The sequence below is a fragment of the Mustela lutreola genome, chromosome 8 (genome assembly GCF_030435805.1).
Source record: "Mustela lutreola isolate mMusLut2 chromosome 8, mMusLut2.pri, whole genome shotgun sequence".
NCBI classification, from domain to species: domain Eukaryota; kingdom Metazoa; phylum Chordata; class Mammalia; order Carnivora; family Mustelidae; genus Mustela; species Mustela lutreola.
In genome coordinates this window covers 16,926,267-16,953,094 of record NC_081297.1, presented here as the reverse complement: position 1 = coordinate 16,953,094, position 26,828 = coordinate 16,926,267, and the positions used below count along the sequence as shown (strand labels likewise).

At 38.2% G+C, this 26,828-nt stretch overlaps 1 protein-coding gene across 1 annotated transcript in view; it reads right to left on the bottom strand.

The window, feature by feature from the left end:
• Positions 1-26,828, bottom strand: part of ARHGAP21 (Rho GTPase activating protein 21) — a 137,430-nt gene that overhangs the window by 55,788 nt on the left and 54,814 nt on the right. Inside the window, 2 exon segments of the mRNA XM_059183908.1 lie at positions 20,552-20,576; positions 20,804-20,983. Coding sequence (XP_059039891.1) covers positions 20,552-20,576; positions 20,804-20,983 — 205 coding nt within the window.

The window sequence follows — 26,828 nt, the reverse complement described above, 5'->3', positions numbered from 1 at the left end:
CACTAAATCCTACCTCTGGCACTAATACAGTATGTGTGACCTGCACTGAGTTTAAATAAAAAAGTTAAAAAAAAAAAGGAGTGTCTTCTCTTTGTAAGTCACACAGAGAAAGACAACTACCACATGGTTTCATTTATTTGTGGAATCCAAATAACAACACACAAACAAAAAAACATAAAATTCAGAGATAAACTGGTTGTTGCCAGAGGGGACGGAGTCTGGGGATGGGTGAAATACGTGAAGAGGATTAAGAGGTAGAAACTTCCAGTAATAAAGTAAATCATGGCGATGAAACATGCAGCACAGAAAATGTAGTCAATAATATTGTCATAACTCGTGTGGTGACAGATGGTGACCAAACTTATTATGGCGAGCATTTTGTAATGTATAGAAATGTCAAATCACTATGCCATACACTTGAAACTAATATAATATTCTGTTAGCTATACTTCAATTAAAAATTTTTTAATTTAAAAAAAGGATAATTCTTAAAAGTGTCTTCTTTTTAATATATTCTACTGGAACTGGAAATAAAAAAAATTTAAGATTGTGTTATTCCATCTCTTCTGTCTTTAATTTTTTTAAGTCAATAAATTTCCAGATGTGGTAAAATCAAAAGTCTGATCCTGAACTGTGGTAATTCACAAGGAAAAATGATTCCTTACTTCCCTATATTATCATCTGGCAGGGCCAGATAGCTTCCCTGGCAATTCTTATTAAAAAGTCTCTTTTAATTCTACATCTGTGTTTTATAATATCTCATTTTTTTAAGAACACCTAGGAGTAATTCAAAGAAGAACACAGAGGACGTAATGCAAAGAACTGTTAACACCTTATTTAAGTGTCATTTCCTTGACCTTGTCAAAAGAAAAGGGAAATGTGTCTTTTTAGCAAACACACATAAATCTTTCTACATTTGAGAAAAGGAGTAAAGACAACAATCTGAATAATCTAAATGGTTAAATGACAGCAGCTAAAATGGCCAGGTACAGAAAATATCCCATTTTAAGCTACTTAACATGCAATCAGTAAAGACTTAAACAATAAGACAAAGATGGCTTATATGAATTTACTTGAAGTTGAATATTACTTTGAAATCGGTGGAGGGGGGGAGCACATACTTTTACATTATGGTAAATAAAACCAGTTGGGAGAAAAATAATGAGTGAAAAGCAAATAAACAAATAAGTAACATGTACGTAGTAGTTGCCACCCAAATACTGGATAAATATCCAGGGAGATGTGACTTCTATCAATATCCAGGATAATATAGTAGTTAACAGCTTGTGCCTTTTATACAGATTACATGGTTTAAAATCCTAGCTTTGCCATTTATTTTCCAGGGAGGGTTATCAAATGTTGCAAAAATTAGTTGTCTCTCAGAAATTCAGTTTAACTGGGCATCCTATATTTTATCTGTAACCTTACCTCCGAGTGATTTTAGAAAAATGATTACTTGCTCTAGTTAACTCCTCTGGAGAATGAGGATGATGGTAATATAGTCCCACCTGGCAAGGTTGTTGTGAGGATTAAAAGAGATAATCCATTAAAATGCTTATATAATGTCTAATACAAGAAGGTATTTAATAAGCCTTATTACTGTGCTCGTCTGATAATAAACCTTTAGAAGGTTTACATACGGATCAGGGATAAATGAGGCTGGAGTGCGTGTTACTCTGCAAATGCTTAACCAAATACTGGTTGAAGGATTATCTCTACAAATGTAACTGTCATAATGTGAGGAAATTGAGGAATATAAATCAAGACTAAAGAGCTCTAAAGAGAAAAAGGTGGACAAAAGTAAGAAACTGTACTAAACTAATCCCAGTAACTCTGGTATGAATTACATAACCTGTTTTCAAAGAAACTGGTATCAAAACCAGACGGCCAATAGGTTGTCAGTGAAGAAAGATTATTTAAATCTGTATGACCCTCTTTTTATAGAGACTGCTAATGCCAAAAATCACTTGCAACATTTAAATTATTTCAAAGTCTAAACTTAGAATAAAAACAAACAGACTCAAGCAAATGGATTATTTTAAGAAGTGACAATTTAGGGGTAGGGGGTGGCTCAGTCTGTTAAGCGTCTGCCTTTGGAATATGCCACTTATAAAGAGGACCCTATAATGAATACCCACAGAGAAATAGGTAGGTATAAGTCAGAGAATCCTACAGTTCTGGGGACAAGAGGAAAATATTTCTTAACAGAGTGAAAAAACAAATACTTTATACAAATAAATTCCATCCCATGTTTTAAACAAAAACAAAGGAACAGAAAATAATGGCTGTCACTGAGATAAATAAAGCTTTTTAAATTCTTCTGAACTCTTGAAGATGCTACTGAACAATTTTTTAAAAATGGAACCAATCTTCTCTTTTATAATGACAGTTAATTTTTTAAGGTATTCTTTTAATTGATTTCTTCGTTGTTAAAAAAAAATCTATGTACGAGAAAACCACTGAAATTAAACTGTGCTTCAGATGAAAGTTATATAAGCCTTGGAAGAAGGACACTCTTCACAAAAGTGGAAAACTAAAGTGATATTTCACATAATAGAGCATTAAAGCTCCAAGCGTTAATTATTTAAAGAAAATCAATTAAATAGCTTATTGAAATTGATGTTTAGTTTTCAGACCAAATATAAGTGAAACCACAATGTAAATTGAAATCGATATCAACGTTAAATCTAAATAATGAAAAATGACCTCAACTTCTTTTTGATGGGTAACAGATTGCCACAGGGGGGAAAAATTAGGGCACACATAAGAATTTATTGACCAAAAGTTAGGAATTAAGAATCTTTTAAGGCAGAAAATAAATGGGGAGAGATAAACACCAAACTCGGGCCAGTGATTAACTTTGGGAAAGGAGTGGTATAAAATGGCCTTATCCATGCTTATAATCACTTATGTCTCATGTGTGGGGGAACGTGGGGGGTTAGGACTGGGGGGAAAAGATGTAAAATATTAACATGATAAAGATAGGTGGCAAGTATTTGGAAGACATACTTTCCCCTATATTTTGTTTGCCTGAAATATTTCATAACTGTTTTTTAATTGTTGAAAACAGACTTCTAATCTTCATTTTGGGGGTTTGATTTGCTGAGGGTGTACAAAATTATCCTAAGAGCTTAACAGAGACACATTGTCTAACAACCAAAAATCCATATATATCGTTATGAAGCAGCATCTAATTTAAGAAGACTGGTATGCAGATTATTGGGTACTCCATTTCCTTTGGTTATGGCAGAAGCACTAATTAAAAAAATATATATATGCCAGTTTATTAAATCTAGGTATTCCCAAATTCCTAATAAAGATGCTCTCGCTTTCCGAGTGATGACTAACACTTAAAAATTACATCTCCCGAGCCTCTAATCTACAGCTCCAACAATTATGAGCTTCAAACCCCAAATTCCAAAAGCCTCTGGACATTGTAGAATGCCACCTGTTGGATATTGGATCTCAGTCAGATTCTATCTATTAGAAGCCAACACATATTCTCTACTTAACCTGGTCTTCAAGTAATATCAGATGGAACAAAATGAAATTTTAAAAATCTGTTAAATATTAAAAAGCAGATCATATTCTCACTTAATCATGATAAACTTTCTTTCAACCCACACCCAGCTAATTATTTCTGCTTGCTTTTTATTATGGAAAATGTCTGGTATACACAAAATTAGACAAAACAGAATTAATCCCCATGAAGATAACTTAAATAATCAAATTTTGTCAATCTTGTTTCACTCCTGCTCACTTTTTCCCCCTCAAGTGTTTTCTTTTCTTTTCTTTTTCTAAAGACTTTATTTATTTATTAGACACAGAGAGAGAGAGATCACAAGTAGTCAGAGAGGCAGGCAGGGGGCGGGGGAGCAGGGCCCCTGCTGAGCAGAGAGCCCCATGCAGGGCTCGATCCCAGGACCTGAGATCATGACCTGAGCCAAAGGCAGAGGCTTGACCCACTGAGCCACCCAGGTGCCCCCCACAAAGTATTTTAAAGCAAATCCCAGGTATCATGTCAATTCATTCACAAATACTTTAACATTTCTCTATTTATTAGAGAGAGAGAGAGTGTGGGGTGAGGGGAAGTGGCAGAGGAAAAGGGAGACAGAAACTCAGAGAGACCCCATGCTGTGTGTAGAGCCCGACGTGGGACTTGATCTCATGACCCGGAGATCAGATCTGGGCCTGATGCTTAACTGACTGCACCGCCCACGCACACCAGCCCCCCATTTTAAGGTTTATTTATTTATTTGAGAGAGAGTGCAGGGACATCTGTAAATACTCCAGGTACTTCACTATGTATCACCAAGAAATAGGAACTTCACTCTTTCTTAAGGAAAGATAACAAAACACTCCCATAGTTCTCCATAGTATGTGGTATTTTCCACAGCGGATGAGAATCAACTGACATTCCACATACCAGTGAGATCATATGATAACTGTCTTTCTCTAACTGACTTATTTTGTGCAGCATAATACCATCTGTCTAGTTCCATCCACGTCACTGCAAATGGCAAGATTTCATTTTTTGTGGAATTTGAGAAACAGGGCTGAGGATCACAGGGGAAGAGAAGAAAAAAATGAAACAAGATGAAACCAGAGAGGGAGACAAACCATAAGACTCTTCATCTCAGAAAACAAACTGAGGGTTGTTGGGGGCATGGGAGGGGACAGGGTGGCCAGGGGATGGACACAGGGGAGGGTCTGTGCTATGGTGAGTGCTGTGAACTGTGTAAGCCTGATGATTCACAGACCTGTGCCCCTGAAACAAATAATACATTCTATGTTAATAAGATAAAATAAAATAAAATAAAATTTTGAGTTAAAAAAAAAAGAATAAACTGAATAAACAAACATAATCTTGCCTTCTATCTTCCTCTTCCTGATTGCCTACTTAACATTAATGAAAAGCAACAGGTCATGATGTAGAAATGACAGCACCAAAAGCTATGAATTAAGTTTAGAAAGGCTTCACTTGTGAAAGCACAACAAAACCCTAAATTAAGTTTCCCATCAAGTTAACCATTCCCAGTGGAATGCTCTGCCTACGTGTTCAAATTCAGTGAGGTCACACGGGCAGGAGAACGTACACTCCGTGAAAAACTTCAGCACACAGAACAGCACCTGGCACATAGTAGATGATCAATAAATATTTACTGCCGACTTATTCAAATTACAGCCTTGGAAAATGTCAAATTACAGCCTTGGAAAATGTCAATGGTAAAACTGCCCAAAACCAAGCTGGAAATTTGTTTTAGGAACCAAAGCTACTGTACTGCAACTGATCTGCAGTCTCCCTGAAACAGAAGGGAAATGGGGCCACTTACTAGTAGTTTGAGGAAAATACCACTAGGTGTCAGACATGAATCAAAATATTCTGGCATGATACCCTACTTGGGCAAGAAAGACACTGGCAGAGTGTTATTCGTTCAACAGATATTTACTGAGCTCCTCAATGTGTCTGGGTCCGATTATCCTGCAATGAACAGAACAGTCCTGGGATGTGCCTTCTGGAGTACTTGAAGCTTATGCAGCATCATTTTTTTTTCTCTTTCTCTAAAGTTTCAGGAATTTCACAAAGTACGTCTCACGTTTGGATTCATAGCCCTGCCATTCCTATTGTGCTGGATTTTAACTGCTCTGCAAACCCAGGAAGTTTGTTACGGTGTCCTAACCACAAGCAAACATCCTCCCGTCTCTGACCCTACCGTTGCTGGACCCCTGAACTATTTCAACTTGCTCTCAAGACCTTCCGTCTCCTTTAGCCTCCCTATTCTTTAAGCCTAGCAGTCTCCCTCCAGAAACCACTTTCTTTCTTACTAAGATCACCCATAGCTCAACAAGATCCACCAGCAACCTCAGCCTCTTTCCTCCCTCGACCTTTCCAAGCATTCAGTTTGCCAGTCTCCAACTATGGAGAATTCCATCCAACGCCCACTCCGTTCCTCTTCTTGTCCTGGTATCTTGGTTGAATAAAACTGCATAACCTCTAACCCACTGATTTCTAGTTCCCAAGTTCGGCTAAGTTCTTGATACTGCTCACTAACGTCTCTTGCTTATGTCTTAATCCCCATTCTCTCAAGGTTCTGTTTCAAATTCTAATGATATTCTTGAACCCACCTCGATTTCCTCACACTATCTGGATAGCCTTGTCTCTCGTGTCACTCTACCTCAGTGGCTGTATCTCTCTCTCTGCCCATCCTTGCTTCCTCTTGTTCTACCTCAAGTAAGGACTGAGTTACCGGCCTTCTTCAGGACCCGGTTTCCTTCCCAGTCCCCTCTCATGTGCAAAACTTCAGTCAACCTCTGTTCGTCTCTGCCCTGGACAGACATACGTGTTCTGAGAGACAGACCAAAGCTTCCCGAACTTAAAAGAACAGCAAAACGTCTCCCTGTCCTTCCACGGAGCTACCATTTCTTATTCTCCTTTCCTTCCTTTTCACGCTTCTTGCAGAACAGTCTATACCCTCATTTCTTGACTTCTAAGTTGAGGGACTGTCAGACACCAGCAAGGAGCCCCTCCCAGCGTGAAACTTCCCACCCACCCCATTCCCATCCTCATTCGGTTTCCCTGCTCTAACGTGTGCTCCAACCGACGGACACTTAGTTTCCGGATCCCCTCTGCTCACTGTACCGAAGTTATTCTCAGTAACTTAACCAATTTGCTACTGGCCAAATTAGCTCTATCATTACCCTTTTCAGTCCCAATCCAAATGAAATTTCTATGACAAATGGTAAATCACCCGCCCCAAAACGACCGCCCCTCACTTAGCAAGTCATCAACTCCTCCTGGTTGTCTCCATACCTTCCAAATCTTATTCTCAGATTTCCTTTCTGATTCTTCTTTCTCTGACCTTCTTAGATGTTACCTTCCCTAGGGTCCTATCTTTAATCTGTGTTTTCATGCTCTCTGGGCATGGTTTCCTTTATGTCTAACAGGACTTAGCTACAGCATAGCTAATACATCCAAGTTTTTAACTAGGTACTGAACATTCTACAGGCATCTGAAATGCAACTTCTCCCAAACTAATCCCATCTCCCCAGGGAAAGGAGGTGGATATGTTTCTCCTCCAGAATCCCCCGGTTTAACGGCCTCTCCATCTATCTATTCATTCCTGCCAGAGAAGCTAAGTATAAATTCACAAACATCCTGAGTTGGTGACATAAAAACCATTCCCAAGCCCTACCAGCAACTCTGGTTGCTTCCATATCTCTGAAATCTATTCTAGAACACTGGTTCCTCACCCCCCCCCCCTTTTTTTTTAAAGATTTACATTTACTCACTTAACAAAGAGAGAGAGCACAAGCAGGAGGAGCAGCAGGCAGAGGGAGAACCAGATTCCCCGCTGAGCAAGGAGCCTGATGCAGTACTCGATCCCAGAACCCTGGGATCATGACCCAAGCCGAAGGCAGACACTTAACCTACTGAGCCACCTAGGTGTCCCTCCTTCCTTTTGATGAAATCCTCATCATCTGTCAAGAGCACAAAGAACATTCCAGAGACCCCTTCCCTGGCACTCCAGAGAGGATTCCTGGTGCTGTGGCCTGGCTGCACATACGTGATTCTTCTACACTTTCCGCCTCCATCAGCGTGGCGGCTTCTTGAAATCAGGGCTCTCACCTTACAGAGATGTTTGTTAAATGTACACATGCCAGGAACTGTTCTGGGTTTTAGGCCAATAAAACAAAGTTCCTGTTCTATATTCCAACTGAGGAAGAAGATGTTCAACAAGCGATAAGCAGTAGAAGAGGTGGTGATAAGCATCAAGGAGAATAATAAGCAGAATAGGAAGGGGGGAGGGGGAAAGAGCAAAAGGCAGGGCGATAAGACTATTTTCTTTTTCTTTCTTAAAAAGATTTTATTCATTTATTTCGGGGAGAGGGAGCACACGCAGGAAGAGGGAGAAGCAGGCTCTCTGCTGAACAGGGAGCCCGACATGGGGCCCCATCCCAGGACCCTGGGATCACGACCCGAGCCAAAGGCAGACACTTAACCTACTGAGCCACCCAGGCGCCCCTGACATGGTCAGGCAAGTCCTCTCTAACAGGTGACGCGGGAACACCTACCTGAAGAAAGCCAGGTTAGAGGCCCTACTGCTTTCTTCCCAGCAATGAGATTAGGGACTTGCTTGCGGCAGTGACTCAACAAATATTTGCTAAGTGAATGAATTAATAACAGGAAACATTATTTCTAGATTTAATGTACGTAGCATATCTATGCAAATATTTCTGTGTGGAAAATTATGTTAGACTTCGAAAGCAGGGACCAGAACTATCACAATTAACTTAATAACTGCATCTATGAATCACGTATTTTGAATGTAGACTAGGTGGAAAGCAATAAGGGGAAAAAAATGGGACTATGCAACCAGATGGTGTCTGTGATCAAGCTCTTAAGTCATGCAGCAGCTGGGAAAAGACAGCTCAAATCACCTAATTACAGGGTCACCTCTGCAACATTTTCTGTAGAGGAGTTTTTCCAGAGGACAGCCTAGAACATTACTAATCCAGTCATGTACTTTCCTGGACTTTTTCACCTTTATAGCTCTATCTCTAATTAAACTGTCTGAGACCCTAAATTTCATATTTCTTAAAGGTTTTAGAACGCTTCCAGAAACTCTTTAAAATTGCATTTATTTTCTTGACTGCCAAAGTAACTTCATGCCATTCAAAGTCTTAAAACCAACTCCAAAAAATTGGATTTCTGACAGTGCCTACTTAATCCAATCAAATTCCTTTCACTTTAGATTACTGTGAAAATGGTTTTCTGGAACTTTAAAAGTGAAGTCGGATTTTTTTTTTTAACCTCGCATCTAACCTGACCACCTGACCAGTGTACTTTCCGAAGAGGTTTCCCAAATTCCTACTAAAGTCCAGGATTACTCTATTTTTGTTCCTACTGCCCCAGCTTACACATCTAGCAGCTACGTGAAATAAGATCTCTAAACTTAAAATATGTCTGACGCTTTGTGTTAAAAGGGAGGAAGGTGAAAGGAAGGAAGGCAGGTAGGAGATAATCATTTTCTTCCTCGACAGCAGAGGCACAGACATGAACATGCAGAGTTGTGCAGCTTCGGGAAGAGCCATTTTGGACCAGGGCCAAGTTCAGGTGGCGGAGCCTCCCTTTATGCAATGTGTTGACTCAACAACATTTGAGTTCCTACCAGGTACTTACTAGGCACTGAAAATTCAACAATTAAAGACAGTTTCCTTCCTTAATGACTTTTGTTCTTAAAGTAATACATAAAAACACTTTTCATAAAGACAGTGAACAGTTTGCGTGGGGGGAAACCTTCAGTTTACATGCTCTAATGACTAATTTTTTATAAGGGATATAATTGTCCCTCTTATTTCTGCATTTTCCCATATCAGATCTGTGTTGCTGCCACCACTTCCCAGGACCAGGTAGAGGAGGAGGCAGAAAGTCTCCTCTTGTTTATTAATCACTCAGATGAACTGTCTGCAAAACAGCAGTAGGGATTTTCCAGAAGAGAATGAGAGAAATTAACTGAGAAGCATTGAACAATCTACTTATTTCATCTTGTACAAAGTGTGCTTCTCCGCACATTGAGAATAACTATCAATTTCTTGCCCTCAGCATCTCTCGAGCCAGCAAAGGTTTCAGTTCTTGCAATCTGTTCAAAAACTATACATCACAGTTTTAAAATGTACACATATCCTTGCCATCATTGTCCTTTATTTCTGGGGCACCCCTGTGTTTTGACCATGGACTATTTTACCATAAGAGAATCTAGGGGCCCTCATTTCTCATTTCCCACCTATCAAATGGAGAGGAATAAAATAAATATATTGTAGGTAAGTCGTTAATAGCAAAATGTAGAATCACTTACCATCTTTGTGTGTGTTGGGGGCGGTGTGTGTGTGTGTGTGTGTATGAGCTTACACATTTTTATATTAGGAAACACTGTCCATAAAAGCAAACTACAAATAGCTTGGTAATTTTACTTTATCTATGTTGACACAATATAAAGGTATCTTAATAAGATAAACATATGGGTAGCAAATCTTATAATGAGGTATCCATCGATGTACTAACAAATTGAGCTAGTACAGGAGAATGCATAATTTATATCCGAACCACAGTGCGTATACATGTAAGCCTGACCGCTAGAAAACCCCATCTCAAAGTACTATTAATATCAATAATATAATTTATGTCCAGGCTACTGAACATGAGCCCCTTTCATTTTAAGAGTTTCTCCACCCAGCAAGCAGAAGAAAAGCCCAAGTCCTGGTCCTGTGTAGTTACGAATCTATCGGGAGATCCTCCCACATTAATAATAAGGGTAACTCGAAATAATGCTCCTAACAACCAAAGACTATCTGGGTGCTAAGCAAAGAAAGGGGGAAAAAGGAAGAAAACCAATCTCTAAGAAGTGGCTATGGACCAAACTTCACATAGATTTGTAGGCTGAACATATAATAGCCTGGAAACGTTTTCATTCTAGATCTCAAAAAATCCCCAGTAATAATTTCTGAAGGTCAACAAAGGCAGAATAGTCTAATATACAAAGAAAACAACAACAACAACAAACTTCAAATAACAAAACAAAAAACCCACTCTGAGCTAGAACCACCAGGGTAAAAAAAAAAAAAAAAAAAAAAAAAAAAAAAAAAAAACAAGAAAGAAAGGAAAGAGAACATGGAATTACCAGACACAGATTATGAGACAACTCTGCTTACTATATTTGAAGAAGAAAAAAAGCCTAAACATGATAAAGAGAAAACTATGAGAAGCAATCATGTATACTTTGGTGCACTACTCTGAAGAATTTCTAACACTCAACATGTAAAACCCAAACTGCTAAGAAGAAAATTATTAGACACATATTAGAAGAAATTATCTAAATGCAGCTGAGGAATACTTGGGGAAAAAAAAAAGAGGAAAAAACAGAATTTAGGAGCCATGGGGGACAGAATAATAACATCTAACACTTGTTTAATTGATCCCCAGAAGAACTGAAGGAAACACTGAAAGACAGATAATATGTGAGGAAATACTAGCTGAAAATTTTCTAAAGCTGATGATAGCCACTTGTCGACACACACAAGAAGCTCAATGAATTGTAAACAAGAAAAATAAAATAATTCTCACCAAGACACATTATTACATAATGGCTTTATTACAAAGATACAGAGAAAATCTTAACAGCAGATATAAAGTTTGCCTTCAGAAAGCCAATAAATCAAAATATGAATTCATACTAGCAAAAATATAACCCAAAAGAGAGCAGGATATTACCTACAATATGTTGGAAGAAAATATCAATATAGAATTCTGTAGCCAGCAACAATCTCTCCAAAAAATGAGAGCAAAACGAAGACTTTTCAGGGAAAAGCAAAATAAAACAAAACAAGCAAAAACCCCAAGAGAACTATAATATAACATGAAAGTAACTTGCAAGTAGAGGGAAGATAAGTAGAGGTAACATGTCTTAAGGCCATTATACTGTTTCAGAGGAGAATAAAATAACCACCAAAGAATTGCAATATCTTATTTAATCTGAAAAGAGAAAATATAAGAAATTCAAAATAAAATAGAAACTTCAAAATAAAGTAGATTAAACAATAAATGTAATTAATTACATTAAATGTAAACAGACAAAAATTTCTAAATTTCTAAATCTAACGATGGTGAACTGGCTTGTTTCAGAATCAATTCTTCCACCCATGAGCAACAACCAGAAAAGCTGGACTAGTACAGGCAACATTCGTGTAAAGGCAGAGAAAGTCTTCAAGGCAAGAGGACTCAAAGGGACAAGATCCCAAAGAGAAGGAAGTCCAGTGAGGAGAGTTCAATGTTTTGCACTGCTTTTCACCACCTTAAGGTTCTTTCTGCTCCGAAAGTACTGGCTGAAAGACTGAGGAGCTGCATAGAACCTCCATCAGTTTCAAAGGGCCAAGAGAGCAAAAATGGGTATCTAAAGCCAGCCAAGGAAGAGGGTCTGGAAAACACCATATGCTGTCAGATGGGGCCTCCAAAGGAATACATTGTGTGAGGAGGGCTAAAAAGAGAAAGCCCAAGCATGTCAAGCGTACAGGTGTGCTGTGCAGATTTCCCTTGAGAGAACCTGCTGTGGGGGACACAGTTGAGGGACAGCCCCAGAGGCCACACCTTCAGATCCACCACCATGGTCACACAGAGGCCACACTTCCCCCCTCCTGCTCAAAGCAGGACTCTGCTGAAGGGCAGTGTTTGCTTGGGAGCTCCTCAGTGGCCTCACTGAGACCTCCTTACATTGTGCTGTAGTCTGGTATATTTCCTACCAAATCCTCCCTTCCCTCTCTTCTTTCACAGCTGTCAGACCTACAGTATGGTCTGAGGTCTTCCCCTGCGTCTCCTGCTCCCTTCTCCTTCACAGGCATTTCTCCCAATAAATCTCTGGCATGTCTAATACTGTCTTGCCATCTGTTCTTGTTCTGGCATCTGTTTCTCAGAGAACTTGAAATGCTAAACCAAACATCAAAGAGACTAAGGTCTACCTTTAAGTAAAGGCAATCCCTGAACAGAGATGGAAAAACCCTAAATACAACAGAAAACCAAATCTGGCAATATGTGAAAAGTATGACATATTATGGAGACTCTTGGTTTGGTCCAGTAGCGCAATGCTTAACAGTTGGAAAAATAAGTCAATATAATTCACTATATTGAGAGATTAATGGGGAAAAAAGTAAAAGGTTTATGCCAAAAGATGCAGAAAATTCAAACCTTACCTATGGGGGAGAGACATACAATGTTCATAGATTAGAAGATTTGATTATTTCATATTTTCAAATAATCAAATATGGCAACTAATACAAAACCCATTAAAATTCCAAAAGAAATTTTTTGTAGGTGTAGAAACTGAAAACTGATTCTAAAATGTGTATGGTATTGCAAATGGACAAAAATGGCCAATCCAATCATGAAAAACAAAACTGAAAGACTTGCTCTACCTAATAGTAACATTTATTATGTAGTAATTATAGTACTTAAGATCACAATCTTGCTGCAAAGAAAGTGACCAATGTAATAGAAAAGAGGTTGGCAAACTGTGTGTAAAGAGCCAAACAGTAAATATTTTAGGCTCTGCAGAACACATATGGTCTCTGCCGCACATTTCTTTTTTAAACAACTGTTTAAAAATATAGAAGTGTTCTTAGCTTGAAAGCTATATGGAAGTGAGGCAGTGGCCAACCCCTGGAACAGAAGAAAGTCCAGAAACAGACCTATGTGTATACAGATACTAAATGATCAAGGTGGGTTACAGAGCAGTAGACAGAAGTACAGACTTCTCACTCAGTAATGCAAGGCTAAATGCATATTCATATGGGAAAAAAGTTAATCCTGACCTCATACTACATGTAAAAAGAACCAATCACAGGTAATCTGTAGGTTTAATTGTGAATGATAACACAATACAGCACCTTGTAGATAATACGGGAAAATACCTTTGTGGCCATGCAATAGAAGATATTCTTTTTTTTAAAGATTTTATTTATTTATTTGACAGAGAGAGAGAGAGAGATCACAAGTAGGCAGAGAGGCAGGCAGAGAGAGGAGGAAGCAGGCTTCCTGCTGAGCAGAGAGCCTGATGTGGGGCTCGATCCCCCGGCCCTGAGATCATGACCTGAGCTGAAGGCAGAGGCTTTAACGCACTGAGCCACTCAGGTGCCCCAATAGAAGAAATTCTTAAGCAGGACTCCAAGTAGTGGTCATAGAAGGAAAGACTGACAATTTAGACTATATTAAAATTGGGAACTTCTCTTTGTCAAAATTACTAATAAGAAATTGAAAGGCAAGTCACAATTTGATATCTGATACAGATAAAACTAATAAAATTCTCATCAAGAATATTAAAAGAACTCTTACAGGTTAATTTTCTTTAAAAAGAGCACTGATACCTAATATCCAAATAAAGGCCACTCATACCTAATAATCAAATTCAAATAAAAGGTAATCAACCCCATTAGTCAGGAAAATTAAAATTAACCCACATTCCATATCACTGTACACCTACTAGAAAGACAAAAACTAAAAAGACTGACTAATGCTAAATGTTAGTGAGGATATGGCATAACTGGGACTCTCACACCCTATGGCTGAGTATATAAATTTGTACAATCACTTTGAAAGAAGACTTAGCAATATCTATTACATGTAACTGTATGAATACCTATGACTCAGCATGTCACTCCTGGATAGACATGACCGCTAGAAAAAAGCACATATGTGCCCAAAAGTACATGCATAAGAATGCTTTTGGCTGCATCAGTTGAATTAGCTAAACACTGGGGGGAATCTAACTAAAGTTGTGTACTTCCCATTGTTTTACGTCAACTTTAAAGAGGTACAACCTATGTATGATAAAATGTACCCATTTTAAGTGCTCACTTCCTAAGTTTTGATCCTATGTAACCACCACAATCAAGATAAAGAACATCTCCATCATGCTGGAGACTTCCCTTATGTGCCTTCCCAATGAACTGGTTTAGATTTATCTTTCCTCTCATACAAATGGAATCAGACAGTCTGTACTCTTTTGTGCTTGGTTTCTTTCACTCATCAAAATGTTTTTGACAGCAAAAAGCATGAGCAACAAAAGCAAAAGTACAGAAATTAGATTTCATCAAAATTAAGAACTTTTATGCATCAAAGGGCATTATCAAGAAAGTGAAAAAATCTACAGAATGAGGGAAAATATATGCAAATCACAGATCTGATAATAATCTACTCTCTAGAATATATATAGAACACTTACAACTCAAAAACAGAAAGACAAACAACCTAATAAAAAAAATGAGCAAAGGACTTGAATAGAGACGTTTCTCTAGAGAAGAGACACAAATGGCTAACAAGCACATGAAAAGATGCTCCCCATCACTAGTTATTAAGGAAATGCAACGGAAACCACAATGAGATCCCACTTCACATTCACTAGGTTGGCTATAATTCAAAAATGGAAAATAACAGGCGTTGATGAGGATGTGGAGAAATTGGGACCTTCACACACTGCTGGTGGGGACATAAAAATGGGGCAGTTGCTGTGTTAGACAGTTTGGCAGTTCCCCAAATGTTAAACAGAGAATGACCATTAAAACACAGCAATCCCACTCCCGGATGTATATACCCCAAAGACCTGAAAGCAGGGACTCAAACAAAAACTTACACACACAGATTTGGAGCAGCACTAGTCACAGTAGCCAAAAGATAGAAATAGTGCAAACGTCCAACGATGGATGAATGGATACACGTACTGTGGTCTGTACATGCAAGGGAATGTTATTCAGCCAGGAATGAATTACTGCTACTTGCCACACACGGACAAAACTCAGAAACATTCACACGGACAAAACTCAGAAACATTACACTATGTGAAGAAGCCATATGAAAATGTTATATAAAATATCCAGAACAGATGAGTCCAAAGGGACAGAAAACACATCGTTGATTATCAGGGGATCTGGGGAGGGGAGAAGAGTGAATGACAGCTTAATGGATACAGGCTTCCTTCCGGGGCAATAAAATGTTTTGGAACTACAAAGAGGTGGTAGATGCTCAGACAGGTCCTTTAATTCTGTACTAAATGCCACTGAACTGTTCACTTTAAAATGAATGAACATAAAATGAATTTCATGTTCTGTAAATTTCACCTAATATAAGAAATAGTTTTGGAGATTGAGCCACAAGGCTGTGTGTGTCCCACTGCATGGATATAGCACAATTTCATTATCGCTTCATATGTTGATGAGTCCTTAGATTGAATCCAGTGTTTGCCTGTTGATTATGAATAAAGCAGCTATGAATACTCCTATATAAACATTTTTGCAGGCAAATGTTTCAGTAATCTTTAGTAAATACCTATGAGTGCCCTTATCATTTCATAACAATAAGTGAAAAATATCAACAGCTCTATCAGTCATAAAGTGCACAGGTATCAAAACTACTAAAAACATCAAAGATGGAAATCAATTGCAAATATTAAAGCAAATGGTGTGGTATCCCTGCTGCTGAGCAGACTTAAGCCAACAGGACATGTTCGATTAGGAAGACGAAGAAGAAAATTAAAGAACAAGTATGAAATGCTAATACGAGGTTAGCCAAAACTGTATCTGAAAGTTGAATTAGAATCTTTTCACACTCTTTACCTTTGAAGGGAACAGAACGCTCTTTCTCACACATTTCCAAGGAAGAATTATGACAATAAAGAATTTTCTGAGAAGTCATGGAAGAAACTGGGAGGAAACCCTACAACCAGATGCTTCAGTTCATAAGTCCAATACTGCCCTTGCTAGTTACTTGAACACTTTATGCCCCCATTTCCTCGTCTAAAAACTGGAGGTGATACTATGCACTCCAGAAGGCTGATGAGTTAGTCCATGCAAAATTTCAAGACACACTGTAAGTCAGGGGCGGCCACTGCCACCACACTATGACCACCACTACCTCCTTCTTCTTCAACATCATCACCATCTCTAGTTCCTAAAGTAACTTCAAGATAATGTCAGACACTTGTGGATAGTCTACTGAATGGTATTAAAAATGAATAAAAATATGTAACTAATTAGTATATTTACCTACCTACAAGAGAAACTCAAATCATTGGAACTGTCAATATAGTTAAAAATGGGTCCCAAGGGGTTTAGTGAATGCTCTACGATGTCAGCAGAGACCCATGGAACTCATTTAGTATTGCTACCTTTTAGAAATAATGAAACACGCTTCTATTGCCTTACTCCACACTATAGAGCATGGACTGCCCAAAATAAGAAATTCCTCTTACAAAAAACTTTCAGGTCCATTTTTTAGCGTTATATTACTCCGAGGGAATAGGTTTCCAGCCTATTAATGGAAATTAGTAGCATAAAATATACCCAATTTTCTCGGCTTTCCAGAATTTACTTCTTCATTAAATGGAAGACTGGTCTCTAGGCACAGTGGGTACTGTGCAGCTGGCATAAAATGCTGAAATGGCCCAATCAGATTTTGCGCTCAGGGATTTGGAAGTATGACGATGAGAGAGGAAGGAAGAACATACAGTCAGGGTTGTACCTTACACAGATGACGGCTCATGAAAAAACCAGGTATAATCAAAGTTAACTATGAAAGTCATTTAGAACCTCCAGTGAATACCAGACTCTGGGTCTTTGGAAGATCAGAGCCAAGATTTTGTTGTTGTTACTCTCTGCATTTAGTAGCTTTCTAGGTCCTAATTCTGGTGCCTGTGGCTCCCTACATATCCTGTTGCCCTTGACACTGAATTTGGAGATGCCCTGATGGTTTTTTAGAATTAACACATCTTTCCTGAGGTACTTTGTGGAAGTTTCTATTTCTTTTCTTTTTCTTTCTTTTTTTTTTTTTTTTTTAAAGATTTTATTTATTTATTTGGCAGAGAGAGAGGGAACACAAGCAGGGGGAGTGGGAGAGGGAGAAGCAGGCTTCCTGCCAGGCAGGGGCTCAATCCCAGGACCTTGAGATCATGACCTGAGCCAGAGACAGGCGCTTAATGACTAAGCCACTCAGTTGCCCCGGAAGTTTCTATTTCTTGCCACTAAAAGAGCCTTGGTTAAAAAACCCAAACATAGGCTACAAAGCTGTCTAGTCAGAAACAACTGTGATCACAAAACACAAATTTTTACTACAGAGAAAATTTATAATATCCCCAGTTACTTTTTTTCTGCTATTAATGCTTAAATATAGATTTTAATCCCAAAGTAGAAATCCAACAGTTACTTAAATACCTAGCAAAATGATAAACACATTTTTAAAACATTGGAAATGTCCCTATAATTAAACTGAGACAGAATTTTTACTCACAGAGTAAATAGAAAAGAAATAATAGTAATTATAAACTTTTACTTATTCTTATTTTGATTATTTATGAATATCTTCTCCAGAGACTTAAGGGATAACAGGACAGCAGCAAGACAGCAATTATCTACAAGCAACTATTATCACCAAAAAATATTTTTCTACTTTGATGGCCTTTTTCTTGTAAATATTATTTGCATCATAATACCAAAAACTAATCAATAAGAAAAAAATAATTTAAAAACACAAGATAGTACACATATATAGTATCTAAGAAACATAATAGAATGGGAAAGTTGGGTAAGGAGAATAATCAGAAAATTAAGTGGCAAAAGAGAGTCCACTAAATTGCCAAAAGGAAAGAACACTAAAACAAAACGTTTCAGCTGTTTCACAGAATTTTGGCATTGTAACAGGATCTCTTAGGAGTTTGAATAAATGTCTGGCAATTACTTCCTCTCCAGTGATTCTAGGCTTTACACTGGAGGCTGGGATTCCATTTCATTAAAACAAAATTTACATAAAAGGATTTTGTAATCTCACTATGCTTGAAAATAAGTTTTAAAAGAATATAAAACTGTAAAATAAAAATCATAATGTTCAGTTGAATTAAAATAATAAACTAAATGTAGTTTGCCTCTAAATTGGTTGCATTCTCAAACAAATGATCTATAAAGAAAAATTTTCACATAAAATATATTCTCATGGTTGATTGATGGTTGAGTTGAAAAGGTATTATGAGTGCTGTAGTTCAGTGAAGTAGGCCTCGGAGGACTAGCCCGTGAGCCACTACCAACGGGATGACAGGAGCAAACCTTGTTCCTGGGAGGCAGAGGAGCAGAGCACTAGGCACTCCTTAACTCAATGAACGTTCTGAGTCCACTGCTAGCCAGGCATTCAGAATTGAGTAGTAAGTGCTGACTGTTCCCATAAGGTGTTCAGGGCTTCTAAACTTGGAATATCTCTGACTTTTATAGGAATTCTTTGTCTTTAGGTATCCACAAATATGGAACAAATTTCTTTGTTTTTGTTTTTTAAGATTTTGTTTATTTATTTCAGCCCCACTGAGCAGGGAGCCTGATGCGGGGCTCGATACCAGGACTCTGGGATCATGACCTGAGCCAAAGGTGGATGCTTAATGACTAAGCCACCCAGTGGCCCCTAAATTTCTTTGTTTTTAATTTTCTCAAGGCAGAGAAATATCACAGAATTTCATAACATACTAAATATACCCTATTTCATCCACTGATTCCTAACTTTACGTAAGTCAAACTATTTTTTAAAAGATAGCATTATTTATTTTAAAGATTTATTTATTTGAGAAAGAAAGCGCATGTGTGTCTGAGCAGGGGAGGGAGAGAGAGAGAATCCTCAAGCAGACTCCCTGCTGAGTGTAGAGCCCGGCACGGGGCTCAATCTCACAACCCAGAGATCATGTCTTGAGCCAAAACCAAGAGTCTGATGCTTAACTGACTAAGCCACCCCGGCGCCCCCAAAGAAAGTTTTACTTTTAAACAAAAACAAATGAAGGAAAGTTAAGTAAAGAGAAGAAAGATGGCAGAGTTCAGTGCAGATGAACTTCTGAGTTAGACACCTGCTCTAGAAGTTCAGCTCGGTTCTTTAGTGGTGTGATCTTGGGAAGGTCATTTCACATCTTTCTCAGCCTGGGTTTCCTCATCTACAAAATGGGAATACTGGCTCACACCTCTCAGCATTATTATGAGTATGAAATAGGATAAGAACATATACTATGATGCCTGGCATGGATTAAGTCTTCAACCAGATGGTGAATATAGCTTGCCTTGTGTAGCACAGGATGTTGTGCGCATGGCCTCTACCTACACGCCAGAAGCCCCACCCCCACAGTCAGTCAAAATGGCGACAGTCAAAAATGGCTACAGATATTGCCACATGTCCCCACGGAGCAACTGAATGCAAAGTGGAATCCTATGACAAAGAAAGGACCCTAGGAGAAAGACTGGTAAAACCCAAGTAAAGTCTGTAGTTTAGATAGCAGTATCATACCAATGCTAGTATATTACTTTTGTTCACTGTGCCATGATTATGTTAGTTGTTGAACATTAGGGGAAGTCAAATGAAGGATATATGTAAACTGTGCTATTCTGGCAACTTTTTTTTTTTCAAGTCTCAAATTATCTAGAAATAAAAGTTTTTAAAATGGGTGCATTTTATTGTATACAGATTTTAGCTTATTAGAATTCATATAAAATTAAAACAAAAATATGTGGATGTTATTAAAAAATATCCCTATCCCCAGCCTGATTCTCCTTTTAAACTCATTAAATATAATGCTTAAGTCAGGAGTAAGATTAACTACAAGAAGACCTAAAACACTCTACCTTTCAGTATTTGAGTCAATAAATCTACTAGATAAAACACACAGCATTTCTTACCTAAAAGAATTATTAAATTTATATGATTACTAATTAAATAAAAATATCAGATTAGTTTCCTCATAATCATTTCTGTTCCTCCACATAAATACTAATATATAATTAACAATAAAGTCATCACATGTTCAAATCATGATGAGACAAATGCATCCATAAAACTCTGCAGTTGACAGTAAAATTATTTGATTTCCATGACTCTCACATCTAAGCGTTATACAGTTAGACTCCAAAAACAGTATCAGTTCATTTAATATTACTTCAAGAGCAGAAAAATATGTAAATAAACATTCAGAGAAAAATTAAAACTTTTATAGCATACCTCCTCTGTTGCCATTTTCTTCATCCTACAATATAAAAAAATACAGCCATATATGAATACTTAATTATAAACGCTAGTGACATCACAGCAAGGTTCAACTCAATTCAAACCACCCTCCCCAAAGTGTGCCAGTAACAATCTCACTAAGTGCCCTTTGCCAGAAGGACAGCGCTTTCACACACAGGGTAAGAGGGGAGGTTGAGAGAAGACAAGAAGAAGGCAGGAATGATTTTGTGGAATGATTTCTCTTACCTTATATGAAAATTGAATTGCAGACTCTGGGGGATACACAATAAAATGCCTTAATGTAAAACCAAAGCCTTGAGATGTTCTTTTCAACATAACTGTTTTGGGACCTGGCCAGGAGAATGTTTCATCTTCGGACGGTGATACAGTTTCACTTTGTTCTTTTCCATCTTTAGTTTTTGATACCTAAAATAAGAAGGTATTTAAAAGTTAACTTGATAACTCAATACACTTATTCACTTAGGAAAAAAATCGTACGTAAACATATAATCACCTGAGCACAGACACAAACCTAAGGGAGAAAAGGGAATCAGGTTCTTCATATTATAACAAATCATGGAAAGCATCAAAAACAGAATTTTTTTCTAGAAAGGGATGCTATGAGAGTTAATCAGAAGCAAGAAGGAGCTCTTGGAAATTAGAAATATAATGGCTTAAATTTAAAATGCAATAGAAGGAATGAAGCTAACACCACAAAACAGAAGCTATGAAAGAAAAGATATGTAACTTTTGGGTGCCTGGGTGGCTCAGTGGGTTAAGCCACTGCCTTCGGCTCAAGTCATGATCTCAGGGTCCTGGGATCGAGTCCCGCATCGGGCACTCTGCTCAGCAGGGAGCCTGCTTCCCTTCCTCTCTCTCTGCCTGCCTCTCTGCCAACTTGTGATCTCTCTCTGTCAAATAAATAAATAAAATCTTAAAAAAAAAAAAAAAGAAAGAAAGAAAAGATATGTAACTCTTACTACTAAGGCAGAACACTGAAACTGTTATCAGAGTCCAACAGAAACAAACGTTGATTAGAAACTAGTAGACAAGGCCTTCAAGTTCTGAGCACAAATCCAGTATTCACGTAGATAATCCTTCCACTCTCCTGGCCATCCAGTAGTTTGATCTCTTCTCCTCCACTCTTGGTTTTCATGATTATAACTGAAAACCCTGTGCAATTTCAAGTAAGATTCCACTTTTCATTTCCTCTCATTCCTCAGCTCTTCTAAATCTGCTAGGTGGGGCTGCCCCTCCTACCTCCTCCCTGTCCCTCACCAGCCCACATTCTCACTTCTCTCCGAAGCTAGTTCAATTCACTCCTTTACCTTTCTCGTGCGTCCTCAAAGTCGCCTGACAAAACCTAACGCTGGATAAATAATTACCATTGCCTACTCCGGACCTGTACCTAGACAGCCGAACAAGACTGGCATTAAAAAAACAAAACAAAACAACTAAGCTGTTTTCACTATAAGTTCATAACCACTAACCTCAAGGGAGACTTTCCGTGTTGTCTGTCAGTAATAATACCGTTCTCCCCAGTCCACTCACGCTACGTGACTATCCCATCCCTTCTCCTCCAGCCTCGCCTGTAGCTAATGACCCTGCTTGCGACTACACTGAAAAAACACGAAGCATGAGATGAGAACTTAATCACTTGCCACATCTACCACTTACCACCTGCAGTGGGAGCCATGTTTTCCTCCCTTCCTTCCCATACAATCCTGCTCCGATGGACCATTCTTCTAGGGCCCCTACCTGTATACTAGATCCCTCTTAATAGTCAAAGATGTGGTTCCCACAATTCTCCCCTCTCTTTCATATCATCTATTTTCTCTACTATAGCCCTATCAGAACACACACATTTCATAAATTCTTTAATTTTAAAACAACAACAACAACAAAATTGTGGAACCACAGAACCATCTCCAGTTACCACCTTGTTTGTCTGCTGATTCTTTAGACCAAAATTCCTCTAAAGTTGACTACGGTAGCTCTCTCCATTTTTCTCCTTGCATTTCCTCTTGGTCCCCCTGAATCAGGTTTTGTCTCCACAATTCCCTGTTACTGCTGTCCTGGTCAAGGTCAACAATGGTTTCTACACTGCTAAATAGAGCAACCAATGTTCAGTTCTTGTCTTGTGTTGACATATCGACTGGTTCAAGGACTGCGCTGCCCTTTTTGAAAATTTTTCTCCACTTGACTTTCCATACTGATTTTATTCCTAATTCATGGTCTGTTTCTTCTGCCTTCCTTGTTACTACATCATTTGCTAAACTTCTGAACTTGGGAATACCCAGGGCTCAGTCCATGGATTTTTCCAGCTCTATTCTGTCTTTTGGTAATTTCATCCAGTCTCATGCTTTAAACTCCATTTATATACAGGTGACCCCTAACTTCCAATCTAATAGGTATCTCTTACGTCTGCATTGCTACTAAGATTTTGTATTAAATTACAATTCCAAGTTCATCTTAGCAGTTTTGAAATGTCACTTTTATCAAACAGCAGATACTTGAATTGCTTAAATTGATTTTATTTTTTATGTTGCACTAGTGAACCTATCTATTCCTTTACAATGACTTGCTTCTTATGAAGGTGTTAAATTTAAAAATTATACTAAGAAGAAAGTAAGTCCAAGAGACTTCTAAATCCTGAATATTTTCATCACATAGTCAGTATCTGGACTGTTACTAGTGACCTATTAATTTCATTTTCTTTTCTTTCTGGAAAGATAGCTAGACAGTAACATTCTCCAATCACACTTGCAGTGAGGGCAGTAGGGACCAAGTTCTACTCAATGGAATGTAAAGAAAGTAGTATACCACATACAAAAATCAACTGTATTTCTATATACTAACAGTAAGCAAATGGTACCTAAAAAATTTTAAACTACCGTTCAAAATATGAAATAATAAGGATAAATTTGACAAAAGATCTGCAAAGCCTATTAAACTACAAAACACTGCTGAGAGATTAAAGGAATATCTAAATAAATGGGAAGATATACCATGTTCATGATTCAGGAGACTCAGTACTGCTATAATGTCAACTCTCCCCAAACTGATCTAGAAATTCAGTGAAATTCCCAGTCAAAATCCCAGGAGATTTTTGTTTGGAAGTTAGCAAGCTGTTCCTAAATTTACTTTAAAATGAAAAGATTCCAAACAGCCAAAACGAATTAGAAAAAGAACAAAATTGGTGCACCTGGAATATAAGACCTCAAGACTTACACAGCACCATAATCAAGACTGAAGCCACGTATGAAGACTGTGCATCTGAAGCTAATTTATCATAAACGCAGTTTAGTTTATCCTTCCTTCTAGGAGTTAGGGATTTTGCTAGAAAAAGGAAGTAACAGCAAACATCAACATGGGAGAGTCAAACGGAGTCTCAACGTGATCATATGATCAGGTGAAATCTGCAGGATAAAGGTTATTATTCTGGGCTGAATTACTCAAATAGCTAAGATTTAGAGTGGTGACTGGACCCTCCTTTTGTGAATCAAATGAGAGAATCCTTTTACACATGCACACAAGCCACCCCCCAATTTATTCAGTAAGTGAATATTGAGCACCTACTATATATATCCAATGCTATTCCACCCAGTGAGGATATGAGGGTAAATAAAATATACATAATCTGTTTTCTAAATTAAGCTTCTTATTTTGAGATAATTACAGATTCAGATGTATTGGTAAGAAATTAACACAGAGGGTTCTCCTTGATCTTTATACAATTTCCCTCAACAGTAACATCCTGGAAAACTCCAGTAGGGATCACAACAGCATAATGACATGGATACCATCCAGTCATCTCATCCCCAGCAGAGTCACTCATATCCTGCTTATCCTCAGTTCTACGCTGCAGTTTTGTCACTTGTGTAAGCTTGTGCATCCACCACCGGTCAAGGGACAGCAGAGCTCTGTCACTACAGAATCTCTCCTGTGACTCGTTCATAATCAAATCCACCCTCTCCCTTCAGCCCTCACCCAGTCTCTGACTCTAGGCAACCACTACTTTGTCCCGTATTTCTATCATTTTGCCATTTCAAGGATGTCATACACGTGGAATAACACAGTCAGTACACTTTTGGGAATGCCTCCTTCCACTCGGCAAATTCTCCGGAGATTCAGCCAACCTGCTGCCTGGGTCAACACCTCGCCCCTTTTGTGGCCGAACTGTACTCCAAGCTCTGGATGGATGGCAGTCTGTGTAAAGGACATCTCCTTGTTTCCAGTTTGGGGCTACTAGGAATAAACAGGTTATGAGCCTTCATAGGCAGGTTTTGTGTGAACATAATTTCCATCTCTCCGGAATAAATATCCAATGGCTGGGTCACAGGTACCGACATCTTTATAAGAAAATGCCAAACTGTTTTCCAGATTGAATATAGATTTTTACAGTCCCAGGATGTATGAGAGATCTAGTTGCTTTGCTTTCCTTGACAGCATTGGTACCATCATTATTTTTATCTTAGCCATTGTTACAGGTGTGCAGTGACAGGTACTGTGATTATAATTTGCATTTCCCTAATGGATAATAATCAACTTTTCATGTGTTGCTGTCTCATTATGTAATTGTAAAGCACAAAAGACTCTTTAAGGCTTAAGATCAATAAACCCTTTCATGTTACACATGGGGAAACTGAGGCCCAGATTAGTTAAGTGATTGACCTGAGATTACTGCTGCCTAAAATCAGGCAAGAAATAAAAGCATGGTTTCCTGAATCTGAAGCTAGAATATCTCATATCTCCTCTATTTCATTTTATTTTCCATCTCATTTTTTCTGTAGCCTGCACAGATCCTTCTCCCCAAAAGCTCTTCGATCTAATTTATTATATTTTAAAATTTCATTTTCCTGCAGGACTCTGAATTGAGCACTTTAAAAACTGTACATGTATTAATTTTCTATTGAGTGCATTATTAGGACTTGGCCCCACAGCTCCCAAATGTATTCAAGTTTTCTTCTCTCTTCCTTTGAATATAGAGAGAACCATCCGTATTAGGATTTCATGCTTCAAGTTTTGAACTAAGCCTGCTAGGTCTCGTTCTACCAAGTTCTTCACAAAAATGGCAAGGAAGAAGAATAGGCAATTCCTTTTTTGATCCCTATAAACTTTTTAAGATTTCTGAATGCAACACAGCTCTGTTGCTCTATTATTCTTTCTTCCCAGAACATTACACGGAGTCCTCTCCAGCTTCCTCTATTTTCCCTATAGGACAGAAGGGAGGATTATACTGCTTTCCACACAGAAAGCGAAGATGAAAAGAAATACACATATGTGCCTTCTCGACTCTTTCTTCTCCTTACCCACAGAGCCATTTGATCTGTTGCATTTTATACGAAGGGCAAACCACAGGCACACAGGGAAGGACAGAGCAGTCACAGATCCCTCCACGAAGACGACCCCTAACCCCGCCCCTCTCCACACGTCACACCTCCCCACTGTGAGCACCAAGTCATGTACCACAGCATCAGGTGCAAAAAAAAGCGACTAGAACAATAGCAGTTAAATTCCTGTTGATGAAGAACTGTCATTTGATCCCCTTAAAAGACTTCATAACAAGGTCACTTGATTGAATAAATAATAATTCAAGGTTAAAAGAAGCCAAAATAAAGGCCAAGAACTACCCAGATATAAGAATTAGACAAAGCAACCTAAAGGACTGAGAAGGAAGGTGTAAGGGAACACAATCATGTAACAATAAAGGAAATTAAAACCTCACAGAAGAGCGTGCAAACAGGCATGAGGGAACTTTGGATCATGTAAATGTTCCAAAACAAAAGTAGACGGTGATCGCGGTTTCACAGCTGTATAAGTTCAGTACTTCCAGTAGTAGGTGAATTTTATAGTATTCTATAAAATTCTATACTATACTATAGCATAGTATAGTATAATGTAAATTATACTTCAATAAAGGTATTTTTTTAAAGCTCAAGTAAAAAGTATAAAGTCTAAACGTTATCCTGGGCTGTCATGAAAGTAAACATGAGAGTTTTGAAGGAATGTACACACAATAAACACATAACCCCTCAGCTATCTGTTGTAAGTACTTGTACTTGAAGAATGGAGAACTCCCCAGTATAAGGCAGGTATCACTCATGATAAAGTACACAGAAGCATCCGTTCTGTGCTCGCCGTAAAAGATCCTAATACTGACTCTACCAAAGATTACGAGCCCTATTCCTACTTCTTTGAAAATGTTTCACTTCATCTTACCACTGACAATGTTAGTAGCACCTGTTGTTTAAAGTAAGATTTTCCTCCT